The sequence below is a fragment of the Barbus barbus genome, assembly GCF_936440315.1.
Source record: "Barbus barbus genome assembly, chromosome: 45".
Classification (NCBI taxonomy): Eukaryota; Metazoa; Chordata; class Actinopteri; order Cypriniformes; family Cyprinidae; genus Barbus; species Barbus barbus.
In genome coordinates, this window is record NC_136723.1 from 6,801,997 (window position 1) to 6,815,429 (window position 13,433).

The following is a 13,433-nucleotide window of genomic DNA, read 5'->3' on the forward strand; positions in this document are numbered from 1 at the left end:
AAGCAAACATTTTTGTTATTGATTATTACAAATTATGTGTATTATAATTATAATTACTAAACACAAATATTAAAATCTAAATGTAACCATTGTAATATTGCACTGAAACGTAAATAGTAGTGCTGTCAAACGATTAATCGCAAACAAAACTTTTATTTTGGATGCGATTAATCGTTTGACAGCACTACAAACTAGTTTATTATTATACTTAAATACTATTTTTAATGTACAGTGCAATATTACAATAGTAATATTATTATTATTATTATTATTATGGTTTCATTTCAATTAAGCGAAATTGCAAATTACAAAGCAATTTTTTTTTTTGACATTTTGCACATTTAGACCATGAATATGTATTAAAGTAAAAATTGTCAATTTTGATTTCATGCTGACTTTACAATATATATTAACTCTCCAGTTGTCACTACTAGACATTTTCCAGTGTGATCAGGTCTCTGACATATGCAAACCTAGTTGGTGTGCTGGTGTTAAGCTCTTGTTAGCTGTACATTTGATCCCATGACCCTGGTTAAATCGGTCTCTTAGTGTTATAGATGACCCTTCTTGAACCATATTTGTAGATTCAACCCTCTTGTCACTGTAGCAGGACAGTAAAGCAATGTGTCATTCAGCAAGACCGGTTAAGCTTTTTCCCACATACACACACCAGTGATTCCCAGAATGCAAAAAGAACTCAAATCTATGTAATCCCAGAGTGCTGGTGAACAAAGGCTCTGGAGCATAGGACCGCACTAATCCTCTTTCTGTGAGAGCTCAGCCATTAATGGCAACGAAAGCCCCAATTTGGGTCAGACTGACAAATGAACACTGGTGATATCCCTTACCTCTGTGTAAGCTCACACTTAAAGCATGCATTCACCCTGGATCTGAGAAAATGTATATCAATACTGATCATTTAAAACATTTCTATTGGCTGATAACTGATACAATATTTAATAATATATTGTACACCCCAATATACAGTATATGTGTAATATATTTTGTGTCTAGTTCTTTATCTATTCAGGATTTTGTTTGGTTAAACATCCAACTTGATTTACAGAGATCTGCAGCTCCGCTTTGCAACTGTGGTGTAGGCATATTTCCGTGACCTTTTATATAAGCAAATCTTTTCTCAGTGATGATTTCACTCTCAATAATGACCTCGGTATCCAAGGAACTGTCCACTTTTGATTCCGCCTGCTCACTGATGGCCACAAAGATGAACTGAACTTTCCCAGCATGTTTCATCATTTTGTGAATCTTTCATGCCAAAACTTGAAGTCTCTTGTTTAAAGATACTTTGACTTTACTTTTCTCTCATGGTGTCATTTTACATACAAAAGTAAAGTCCTCATTAAAATGAGGGCTGATGTGGCGTAGTTTTGAATAGGGAAAGTTACAATATTTCACCATTTATTCATAGTCATGTTGCTCCAAAAACGTTTCCACAACGTTCTTACATAAATGACAGTCTTGCATTATAGTCATCTGAAGCCACTGCTCGCTTATTAGTTCTCTGTCATGTTCTGTGTGACGTCCATGCTGGATTAGTTGTGATGCTGTTTTTGTGATGTAGGTGCTACAGGCGATGGGTTACCCCACAGGCTTCGACACAGACCTGGACTCCATGAGTGCAGACGAGAAGTCGGATGGGGAGGGCAAGAGCGAAACATGCACACACTCAAGCAATAACAACACATCACACACCTCAGACAGCTCCAACACATTGGAGGTACACACACATTCACTGAATGTTTAGTAAATGCTTTTACTATGTTCTAGTCAAATCAAGTCACATTTATTTATATAGTGCTTTTAAACAAGATTGTGGTTCTGTTTACGACACACATACTGAAGTGTGTGTGATGCTTGCGGTGGTGTTCTCAGCCAGTTCAGTGTTGGTTCAGTTCTGTTGAAGAACATGTTTTGCATCCAGGTGCGAACTCAGGGTCCTATTTTGACCGCCAGCGGGAAGAACCCAGTCATGGAGCTGAATGAGAAACGTCGCGGGCTGAAGTACGAGCTCATCTCAGAGAGCGGAGGAAGTCACGACAAACGCTTCGTCATGGAGGTTGGCCTCACCAGACACAAATGTACCACTTAATCCCTGTTTGCCTATAAGACTGTTTATTAGTGGTGTGTGCTAAAGTGAGCATTACTTTTATTGTTATTACTCGTACTGGGGGAGAGGGATTCGAATGAATCTCTAACCCAAGAATTAATCTTCGTTGTGCAACATGTCCCACACAGTTTGTGCTGCAGACATGACTTTAATGAATTTTTCTTTCCTGAATTTAGATAAGAGAGGTGTGCCATTGCTTTATGCAAATTAAATTGATTTTTAACTTGGTGGAAAACAAAATGCACAATAAATCCTTTAAGGAGGGACCCAAGATTTTTGGGGAATCCACAATAATGCAGCATTGTAGAGCTTACTTTTTCAATGACAAGAATCATTCACATTTGCTTTAGAAAGTGTGAGGAATTTTTTTTTTTGTCTTTTATACTCACCAAGACTGCATTTATTTAATCTAAAATACAGTAAAACAGTAATATTGTGAAATATTAGAATTTAAAAGTGCTATTTTTATTTAAAAGTTCACAATATTACTTTGATGAAATAAATGCAGCCTTGGTGAACATACCCAAGAGACTTTTTTTTTTTTTTACCAAAATATGCATGTAATCTCAGATATCAGTCATTGATGTTATTTCCTGTTCAAAATCCTCATCCCATGCTCTCGTGGGCAGGTGGAAGTGGACGGGCAGAAGTTTCGTGGCGCAGGGCCCAATAAGAAAGTAGCCAAAGCCAGCGCTGCCCTCGCGGCTCTAGAAAAACTATTCTCCGGACCTAATGCTGCTGGCAACAAGAAGAAAAAAATAATCCCTCAGGTAGGTCATCAGTTGCTTCGACTAGTGACCAATAACATCCATATAGGGTTGTTCAGTATTCAGTCTGTTCCTGGGATAACCAGGGTCAGTGCTTGGTAATCCATGACTGCTCTATTAGATATTCTGTGATCAATATTTCCTCATTGAAACTGAGACCTGCTGACTAATTCATTTCTTTTCTCCAGAAATCAATCTGTGGCAACCCTACACTTGGTATTGCTGTAGCTTCTCGTTGCTGATTAAAGCCTGTGTGTGTATTGTAGAGTAAAGGGGCATTAGCTGCAGCTGCTGCTGTGTCTGCCGCTGCGGTCCAAGCAGCACGAGGGCGAGGAAGACCCACCCTCACTCGAGGAGCCTTCGTCAGCGCTGCGGCAGCACCTGGATACGTCACACCAGGTATGTGTTTGATGCCAGACAGTGTTTCTATAGTGAATAAAGACCTGTTTACTTTTTGGCACATGCAACAATGTATTTATATTACAGAAGTACCCATTCAGCTACAATTTACACTTGTTCAAAAGTAAACTGACGAAAAGTAACAGTAAAGACGCTTATTATGTTACAAAATAAAATAATGCTGAACTTTTGCACGTTCTTTTCATCAAAGAATCCTGAAAATAAAAACGTATAGTAGTTTTCACAAAAATAATAAGCAGCGAAAGTGAAGTGAGGCCAAGAATTTGTGCTCTGCATTTAACCCATCCAAGTGAACACACACACACCATGAACACACACCCAGAGCAGTGGGCAGCCATATTACTGCAGCACCTGGGGAGCAGCTGGGGGTCGTGGTTTTGAAGGTGGAGAGCGCTGTACATTCACTCCCCCACCTACAATCCCTAACGGACCTGAGACTCGAACCTGCAACCTTCAGGTTGCAAGTCCGACTCTCTATCCGTTAGGCCACGACTGCCCCAATGATTTCAACATTGATATTAGTAAGACATGTTTCTTGAACAGAAAATCTGCATATTAGAATGATTTCTGAAGGATCATGTGACACTGAAGACTGGCGTAATGATGCTGAAAATTCAGTTTTGATCACGGGAATAAATTACATTTTACAATATATTAAAATACAAAACGGTTGTTAATATTTCACAATATTACTGTTATAATGTAGTTTTTTTTCAGATCGATTTCAGCTTTGGCGAGCATAAGAGACTTCTTTCAAAAAACTTGTACTGACCCCAAACTTTTGAACAGTAGTGTATAAAAAGACGATACTAAATTTTAAGTAAAAAATAATACATTTAAAATTGAAAACTTATCATTTTGTTGCTATTGACCAGTACCTATGCTCAAAAATCTTTACAGTCACCAATGGTGTACTGCACAGGTGATCAAGTTTATTATAATGAAACTTGTTTTTTACATTTAATTTTTACATTTTACTTTGGATAATTCCTTCAGATACAGAAATTGAACATTTGCAGAGAATGTCATGTTGTATCATAGTTTGAGTCAATATGCCTTAATTTTGAATGGGAGCACCTGCTCTTGTATTTTAGCATGGTATTATGTTATTATTTTCATTTATTTACTTGTATTTATTTACATATAATTATCGCACTGCCTGGCCTCCCTGGATTTAAATATGTAAATACTTAAGGACTGAATCATTATTGCAGTGATTAATATGTTTCTGGCAACAATTATTTTAACCCTAACTAATGCAGTGTGTAGCTTTTCATTTCTTTTTGTCAGAAGACATACCCATGTCCATATTCAAGGATGAGAATGCCAAGGCCAGGCAGTGTATATAGTTTGCATAATAGTCTTCAGAAAGGCTTTGTCACATGACTCATGACAGTGAGGTCAAAGGTCAGAGGTAGTGTTAACACTTCACCATATATCATGAATGCCGTGTTCTCGCAGGCTTTGGAGCCCCATACGGGTACAGCGCAGCGGCCGCTACTCCTGCATACGGTACGTACCCCTTCCTTCCCGTCCTCCCTTCCTCCAGTCAGTGTCTAGGGTCCAAATCTGCCCCCACTTACTCCCCCATTCAGCTCTCAAATTGGGCTTTCAGACCCCAAAATCACATCCCCAAAGAATCCCGTAGAGAAATGACTCCCTGGACGATGGAAATGAACCATAACCTTTTGGTTCTTAACTGTGGTTGGAGCAAGACTTGCTGCACTTGGCCTGAGTGTGACTTTGCTCGTCTAGTCTGCCTGCTCGACGCTTGGCCCGTTTCTCCTGACTCTGGGCAGCTCTCTAAGCGTCAGCGTAGTGCTGCTGTCTACAGCATAGAGTTACACCATTCAAAGCAGCCGCTGGGCCTGATGGGTTGAGAGGAAGAACGCGCTAAACACAGTCTGAAGACTAGTGCTGCGACTAGCTAACATAGAGCGTATACAATTTAAAGGGATAGTTCAACTAAAAATGAAAATTGTCATTTACTCACTCTCATCTTGTTTCAAACAGGTGACTTTTACTGTGAAACACAAGAAAAGGTGATTTTCAATCATTTTTGTTCACACAATGGGGTCTAAATAACAACTGACTTGCATTGTAGAGACAAAATAAATTTTTTATGGATTATAGCTCAACTTTGGTATTTAGGGTGAGTAAAAGATTACAGATTTTTTTTTATTTAAGAACAACATTAAAACCGGTTTAAACGTTCAGTCTGTGTCGTCTAAAGACCTGTTTACAGGAAGAAATATAACTAAGGATAACTTTATTAGCATCTGCTTTAAATGCTCAGGTCTTTGCATGCTGAATCCGAAATTTTCACACGTTAAAAAATAAATACGACCTCACGTTGTCAGTCATGTTTACACGCTGCCTCCGAAACTTTCATCTGTCATAAAGTTCGGATCAGGTTTGATTTTCTTCATTTTCACATCTGTATCAAGCCTTTTGTTAGGAAAGGAAGACGAATACAAAAAAAAATTAAAATGCATATAAAAATTTCGGACTCAGTGTGCAAGGACCTTAAGAGTTGCTGGATTCTGATTTGCTGTCAGTTTTATCAATCATTAGCTGGAAAAAAATATATTCAGTAAGTGATAACAACAATATCAGTCCTCTGTGTTGATATCATTGTAGCTCTGATGTGGACTTCGCTATTTTCATAGAATTTGGATAATTATTAAAACGTCATAGTTATCTTCCTTTTTGGTAAAACCCCTGCTTGAATTGCTCTGTTAGTAATAAAATCCCTTATTATGGTTTCTTGGTTAAAATCATATGGCATAATTTAATAATTAATCACACTGAGTCGGTGTGCTGAATTGACAACCCTAGTTAATATACTAGTAAACACTGTGTAATCTCCAAACTTTCCCTCATCCTAAGACCTCCTGCATACTAGAGAAAGCTCTGACAAAGTGTTTGACCATTAAGAGAAGTGCAAGATCCCAGACATTTACAGCTCCTCTCCCATGGCCTCATGGGACAGTAAACTGTCCATCAGATGTGCACTTCAAAATCTCAGCAGTATGTTTCACCTATTGATTTATATAGTGTAATTTCAGACATACTGCTCATATCATGTACTGCTTTTTGCACGCTGTACAGTAGAGAAGTAGGCACATCCAGAACAGTGATTTAGTATTATTTTTATACCATTAAAGTATTAATATTTTGAATTTGCTTATATTTTTATATTTTCAATTTGCAAGTATTTTCAAGTGCTTTTATCCATTTTATTCGTTATATATAGATTTAAATTGTAGTCATTATATAGTACTTAAATGTTGAATGTAACTGAATGTAAGTTAAAGTTTTTCAGTGAATATTCATTTTATTTAATTTCAGCTTTATTTGAATTAAAAACAAATTTCAGCGGGTTTAGTTTCAACAATAACAACACTGACATGCAGATCTTCAGTCTTTCTCACACATCGATGTAAACAGAGCTCGACACCTCTGCAGGACCACCGTCTCATCCGCTTCAGAGAACTGTCGTGTTTTACATTTAAAATTCTTCACGCGCTCTTATCGTAACTGTTTGAAATCTTGAAATGTCATGTTAGGGATGTTTTTATAGTTTATTTCATTATGCTCCACGCAAACACACCGTTTCGGGACGCTCATCCACTCAGAAACGTATGAACACTTGAACACACACATACAGGAATGCGCACAAAGTCCGTCGGGTTTCTAAACAAAAACTCCTCACCCGTCTGTTTAGTGGTGTTTTAGGAGCGCCTCTCCGGTCAGGCCCAGATGAAGATGCTTTGAATGAGCCTTATGTGCAGGGGGGACTAGGTGAGGTGGGCTCAGCGGGAACCAGGCTGAATTTGGAGGGTGTTTGCTGGGTTTGGTGTGTTTATTTCTCGGAGGATGAGGGGGTGGGTGGATATGGGGTTGCTCCCAGCGCCCTGGTCTCTGCCTGCCACATAAAGACTGTTCCTTTAGGTGGAAGGTGAAACCCGGTATTGTGCTGTAAGAGAACAGTGCGCCCCTCTCTTTGACGTCTCTCCGGTTTGGTGCCTGAGAGCTGTGTGCATGCAGTAATTCTCACCAGTCATCTTACGCTGTCCAACCCTCTTCCTCCTGTTGCTGCTTTGGGATTTCTAAATGGGAACGACTGTGAGACTGACTACTATTCACACACAAACACACACACACACACACGGCACAGAATGAACACTCCACATAAGAGCGCCAGCCGGCAGATCACTCCTGTAACCCTCCATGTGCCCCTACCCACAGTTCACATGTATGCTCCAGACGCTTTCAATTAGATAGTTCTGTTTAGTAGTTAAGACTAGGGCTGGACAATATATTGAATAATAATGAATATTAAGTTGATTTAAAATTAACCACATGAATATCACAACAATATTAAGCTGTTTTTTTTGTTGTTGTTTTTTTCCAAATTAATTCTCTAATTTAATTTTCTAAATTAAAGACTCTAAATTAAATTTAGAAAACAATAGTTACAGTTTAAAATAAAGAAATAAAGAAAAATTCACTAGAATTTTACCACATTTGTTTTTACATTTTTATACAAATATAATTTCTAATATAAAATGTGTACATTTATACATTGAATAAAATAACAAAAAATATTTAGTGAAAAAAATTAATTTAGTTATTTAATTTGTGTAAAACTGAAAAACATACATAGACTTTAAAATGTTATTGTTGTTATTAGATTTGTACATTATTAATAAAATAAAACCAATGAATTAATCCCTTAATTTAGTGTTAATTGTGTGATTTGTATTTTTTTTTAACTGTAAATTAGTATTTAACTAGATTAACTGTATATTATCATTTGATTTTTATAGATTGTAAATAAAATAATAATAATTATTCCTTTAATTTAGTGTTAATTTTGTAATTTTGTGAAAAACTGAAAACGGTAACTTGATTCTTTTAACTAGAATTTTACTGTATTTTGTTAGATTTTTTTTTCAAATATTTAATGAATAAAATAAAATAATTTATTATTGCATTAGTTTGTTAATTTCATGAAAAACTGGAAAACATACTATGATTATTTTTAATTGTAATTTTATTGCTAGATTTATACAATTGATGATAGTTTGGTTAAAATGTTGGGGAAAATATCTCTGGAAAATATTAAAATAATTTAGATAGATAGATAGATAGATAGATAGATAGATAGATAGATAGATAGATAGATAGATAGATAGATAGATAGATAGATAGATAGATAGATAGAAGTTATAACAGTATAAGTATACTGAATTTCAGCAACTTTATACAATTTATTTAATGTACATTATATAATTCAGCCCTACTCAAGAACCGTTATTCATAAGATGATTGAGTATACCATGTAATTCAGAAGGTCAACTGTATGCGTTTATCATATCACATGACATTAGGCAGCAGGTACATGTGTGTCATCTCCTATCTGAATTAATGCTTGATTTCTACCCTCTTTTTTCACCTGACCTCACTCTTCCTGTTCTTCCGCTCTCCTCCAGCTTTCTTGGGTTCATGTCCCCATGCTACAATGAGACTGAATTGGCATTAGCTTCATTTTAAACAAAAAACCCTTAGGTCTTTTATTTTGTCCTGGACTTATGTGGAGTGCTCTTTTCATTTTCTCTCTAGGTTTGCCCAAGAGAATGCTTCTGTTGCCCGTCATGAAAGTGCCCGCCTACCCCGTCCCCCACTACTCTTTCTTTTAGCTCAGGAGCCTACTTTACACACACATACACACACTCATGTACACACACACACACACACACACACACAGCGTAAATATATACGTGAGAAGGGAAGGTCAGATAGCACAGCCCTATCACATGTAGGGACAGCTATAAGGGTATTTGTAAAGTTATTTTTATTTGATCATCACATTTTTTTTGTTGTCTTACTGTCTTCTGGTTTTAAGCAAATACAAGTTTTATGTTCTTCAGAAAGAAAACTTGAAGGATTTGTACTGTGAATTATTACCTCATTCTTGGAAATTTAAATTATATCAGCCTCTTTTGTTATCATGGTTGTGTTTTTCTTGTAGAATGGGAAGAGGCTGACATGACAGCCTTAATCTATGTACGGATATCAGGAGCTGTGTTTAAGATGTATAGATCTAATTCATACTACTGCTAACAAATAAACCTTTATCTTCATGAACTGCTAAGCACTGACTGGTGTATATTTGAAAACTCTTTAGTTACTCATTTAGCATATATATATATGTCTATAAGGAAGCTTCGTCTAGCTTTCAAATATTTTCTGAAGTTTCAAGTAATGTTTCAGGTTCAATACAATGTTTTCTCTATATGGACAGCATCTACACATTCTGTTGATGACCACAGAAAATCATCCTGATTTGTAAAAATGTATTTTACTGTAAAAAAAAAAATCGCAGTGCAATAGACTTAAATTATAAGTGCATTACTGTGCACACTATTTTATATATTTTTTTTAATTGATACCAGCTGTGGGACGAGTCAGTTTTATTCTGTGATAATCAACAGTATTTATTGAACCCGGAACATTCCTTTTTATTTCCTGTTTTTGAAATTTTGGACATTTAAGATTTCAACCTGCAGTTTTGTTTTTATTTGTTTGTTTGTTTTTTTATTATATATTTTATTATTATTATAAGGCAGTTAACGCAGAAGTTTGGTTAGTCAGGCTCTAGATGTCTATTCTTCCACTGAGCAGTTAGTGGTAGAGTTATAAAGGCACTCATCACACAGATAACTCAAACACGGCCCCTCACATGGACACACACCGGAAGCTCCAGTCACAGCCTTACAACGGAGAATCGAAAGCAGCAACAAGGGATCCTTGGAGACATGCTACTGAAATGTCTTTTTGTCCTTTTGTTTTTACTTATTGGTGAGTGTCTTATTGTGTGTGAGATGTTATTTCATACTCTTCCAAAGGCCAGCACAAGCCAATTCACATTGAGGTCTGTGGTGCTTTGCTCAGGGTCTTTCCTGAACAGTGTTATTTTAGTATTAAGTTTTTTTACTTGAAATTTTTTTTTACTTGAAATATGTTATTTTAGTAATTTTGTTGTTTTTGTATTTTTTTTTCAGTTATACTTTAAGTTGTTTTAGTACATCAGGTTAACGTTTCATTTTATTTTAGTTAACATTATTTCAAGTAACAGTTTTGGTTAACTATAGAAACCCTGTTCCCGACCCTTTGAGCTAAAAGCCTTCCAATGATGCCACACTCTTCTTCAAATTAAATATAATGTACATTGAGGGCGAAGATGCAAATACCCTTCTTCGTTTTTACAAATGGTCTTGAGTTCACGTTCATTAAACTTTGAAGGTGATTTGGATGATGCTTGTGCTGTCTTATGGCTGGGTCATGATCGTCGCTTAGCAAAGAGGAACTCCATCTCCATGGTTAGACGAGTGGTCACGATATTCCCATCCATTGTTAACGGATCCGTCACATTTGTCATGGTCATCCCTCAAGTGTCCACTCCAAACCAATGGCCGGTCCTCTTTGGTAGTGATTGCTGTCATTGTACTATACTCTATCCAAAATCACGACAGATCTGATTTGTCAGAGTTATGTACTAACTACATCTGTATGGAAACCTCAGAGTTGCCACATACGTTTTGCATTTCCTCTGCCTTCTCTCAAACGAATGAGCTCCAAGTTTTTTTCCGTTTTGTCGGAAAGTTAACCGTGCAGCTTAAGTTGTTGATGTCTTTTTTATTAACCTGAGACGCTCCCGGTGCAATGAAAACCCCACGTACAGCCCGAAAGAGCAGAGACCCTAGTATCCACCCCTGTGGCACACCCTAACCCCATTTCCCCCCTGCCATCAGAATGTATATACCGCTGCCTCCTGCTGGGCCGCATCATTAATCGCAGCTCTCTCTGCTCTTGTCCTCACTGTAGGTGGTCTTTTCATTGACAATCCCTTTTACCAGCCGCGGACCATCGCTCCTTTTTTTATTCACTTGGGTCCTCAAGATCTCTTCTCTGACTTCTAGAACCATCAGGTTGTGTGGCTCTAAACTGTCGTACCACTCCAGGCTTGACCAGGCTGTCTCCACCGCACAGAAATGGCCCAAACTTCATAAACTCTCCACCCAAATCCATCCATACCCAATCTAAGGATCCAAAAACGCACCAATCTTACAAAAGCAATACTCTATTTGACTTGCTCATCCTGAAAACCGGCCAGGGACTTCGGTTCCTTCTTATATAGCAATACACTTGAACTCTTTTGGGCTTTAAGCTTACTTGAGATGTGAATGTTCGGTTGAGTCTTACTCAAACTTGGCATTGCAATATAGTCATTTTCATTGTATATTCACCACGTGTATGTGTGGCTATATTATAAATACATGCATATATATGTATGGTCTATGGCACTATAAATATATATGTGTAGATATACCGATGTACTTATGTATATTTATATACAGTATATATACATATTCTTGGTATTGATTATTTTAGAATTGCAAAGTGATATGTAACAATTATACTAGGATATAACTTTCTTCCAGTTTTATATATACAGTGTGTATGTGTATATATATATATATATATATATGCTAAGCAATTTAATCTCGTAAATTATTCTTGTGAACATGCAATATGAATGTCTTTTTCTTAATCTACCTGTAGTAGATTAGTAATGCTTCCTTCCCTCTGACTCGAGCAGCTTCGCCGTATCTTTTCGCCAGATCTGCCCGAGTGTGCACGTGTGTTTTTTGCTCAATCGACCAAAGTCTGGCATTCTGGTTGGGTTAAGAGGTCGTCCTCCAAACATCTGGCCACTGTGCCACCTGCATCCACACCTCACAGACGTACACGCAGGTCTTTCAAAAGCACATCCGATGGCAGATTTGTTTACACTTTCTGGCCATTGACAGAGGTGCATACTCGTACACGTAATCGCGGTATGAGGGGCAGCTAATGTGACCCGGTCACTTTTCACTTTCCCCTGCAAAAGCACAGGTGACTCTCTTTAATATAGGTGGCCCTTCATTTGCCTTTCCATTCATTTTGTCATTCTTCTCAGGCCTGTTTCACATGCACACAAAAGTGGTGCATATTTGGACATATTTATTTCAGTGCACATGTTGCAGCATTCACATTCAGCATGAGCTTGAGTTGCAGAAGCGTATCTGCAAGTATCTGTGCTGTGTCTGTTCTTGCCGGAAATGTTGAAAATGTGCTTTGAACACAGTAGTTTGCATTAAAGGCTTTTATACACTGAGAAAGGCACACAAACAGGTGTTACTGTTCAGTAAATCTGCCTGAATCAAGATTGAAGCAGTTTATAACTACACTTTGGGTTTGGGCTCAGTTCCGTGAACATTAATTTATATTTCGATGCAAATGTGGTGTAAATTTTCATTTTCACGATGATCGGTTTCGTAGTAATTCTCAGTGGCTAGCTCCCAATAAGTATTTAATAATTTATGGTTGATATTGAAAGAGATGCTCAATGTAGTAACCCAGAAATTGCTATTTTCTGGTTAGAACTGCAGTTTAGCAGAAACTGTCGTTGTGAAAATGCAACAAGTTTTACTGCAGCGCACACGCGTGTTGTGAAACAGGCCTGTTGATGCAACAGCGTGCGGTTGCTTTTTACTTTTGCGTTTTTCTTCAGCAGGTCTGTTGTAGCGCAACTTTAGGCTATCTAATTAATAACAGCACTAAAAAAAACTCCCAGATATAAACCACAGAGCACAGTCATGAAAATAAGCTTGATATTGTTTTAGCTGTGCTATATTCAGACTTGAAGCTATTTGAAGAAGCATCCTACCATCAGGATTGTATAACTAGTCTGAATTCATATCAAGTAACGAGAGTAATTTTTATATCAAAATGTCCTTCTTGTTACAACCACATGTATAAGAATAGATAATTCAAACAATATCACTAGTAATGTATTGATGTTTGTATGTCAAAATATTTTTGCTGTGTGCGTTCAATAACCAATGGAATGTCACAATTTCTCACCGAAAGGCCCAAAAAGTTCACAAAAATAGGACACGACTGACATGCTTTACCACCCAGCTACACTGAATGTGTCCCCTAATATAAATTTCCCCATGTATTTACTCATATTTTAGCTGTTGTGTTTGAAAGTGAAATATTGTAGC

At 37.1% G+C, this 13,433-nt stretch overlaps 1 protein-coding gene across 4 annotated transcripts in view; it reads left to right on the forward strand.

The window, feature by feature from the left end:
* The window catches only part of LOC306864357 (spermatid perinuclear RNA-binding protein-like), a 94,032-nt gene extending 82,321 nt beyond the window's left edge, over positions 1 to 11,711 (forward strand). For 2 of the 4 annotated variants that reach the window (XM_079408343.1, XM_079408342.1), the window contains exons 14-19: positions 1,583 to 1,738; positions 1,943 to 2,077; positions 2,758 to 2,898; positions 3,162 to 3,294; positions 4,777 to 4,827; positions 8,944 to 9,477. In XM_079408343.1, coding sequence (XP_079264469.1) covers positions 1,583 to 1,738; positions 1,943 to 2,077; positions 2,758 to 2,898; positions 3,162 to 3,294; positions 4,777 to 4,827; positions 8,944 to 9,020 — 693 coding nt within the window. In that variant the 3' untranslated portion in view covers positions 9,021 to 9,477. Of the gene's footprint in view, positions 1 to 1,582; positions 1,739 to 1,942; positions 2,078 to 2,757; positions 2,899 to 3,161; positions 3,295 to 4,776; positions 4,828 to 8,943; positions 9,478 to 11,208 lie in introns of those variants that run through there. The other 2 variants (XM_079408341.1, XM_079408340.1) reach the window with 2 other exon arrangements.
* Positions 11,712 to 13,433: the final 1,722 nt, after the last annotated feature.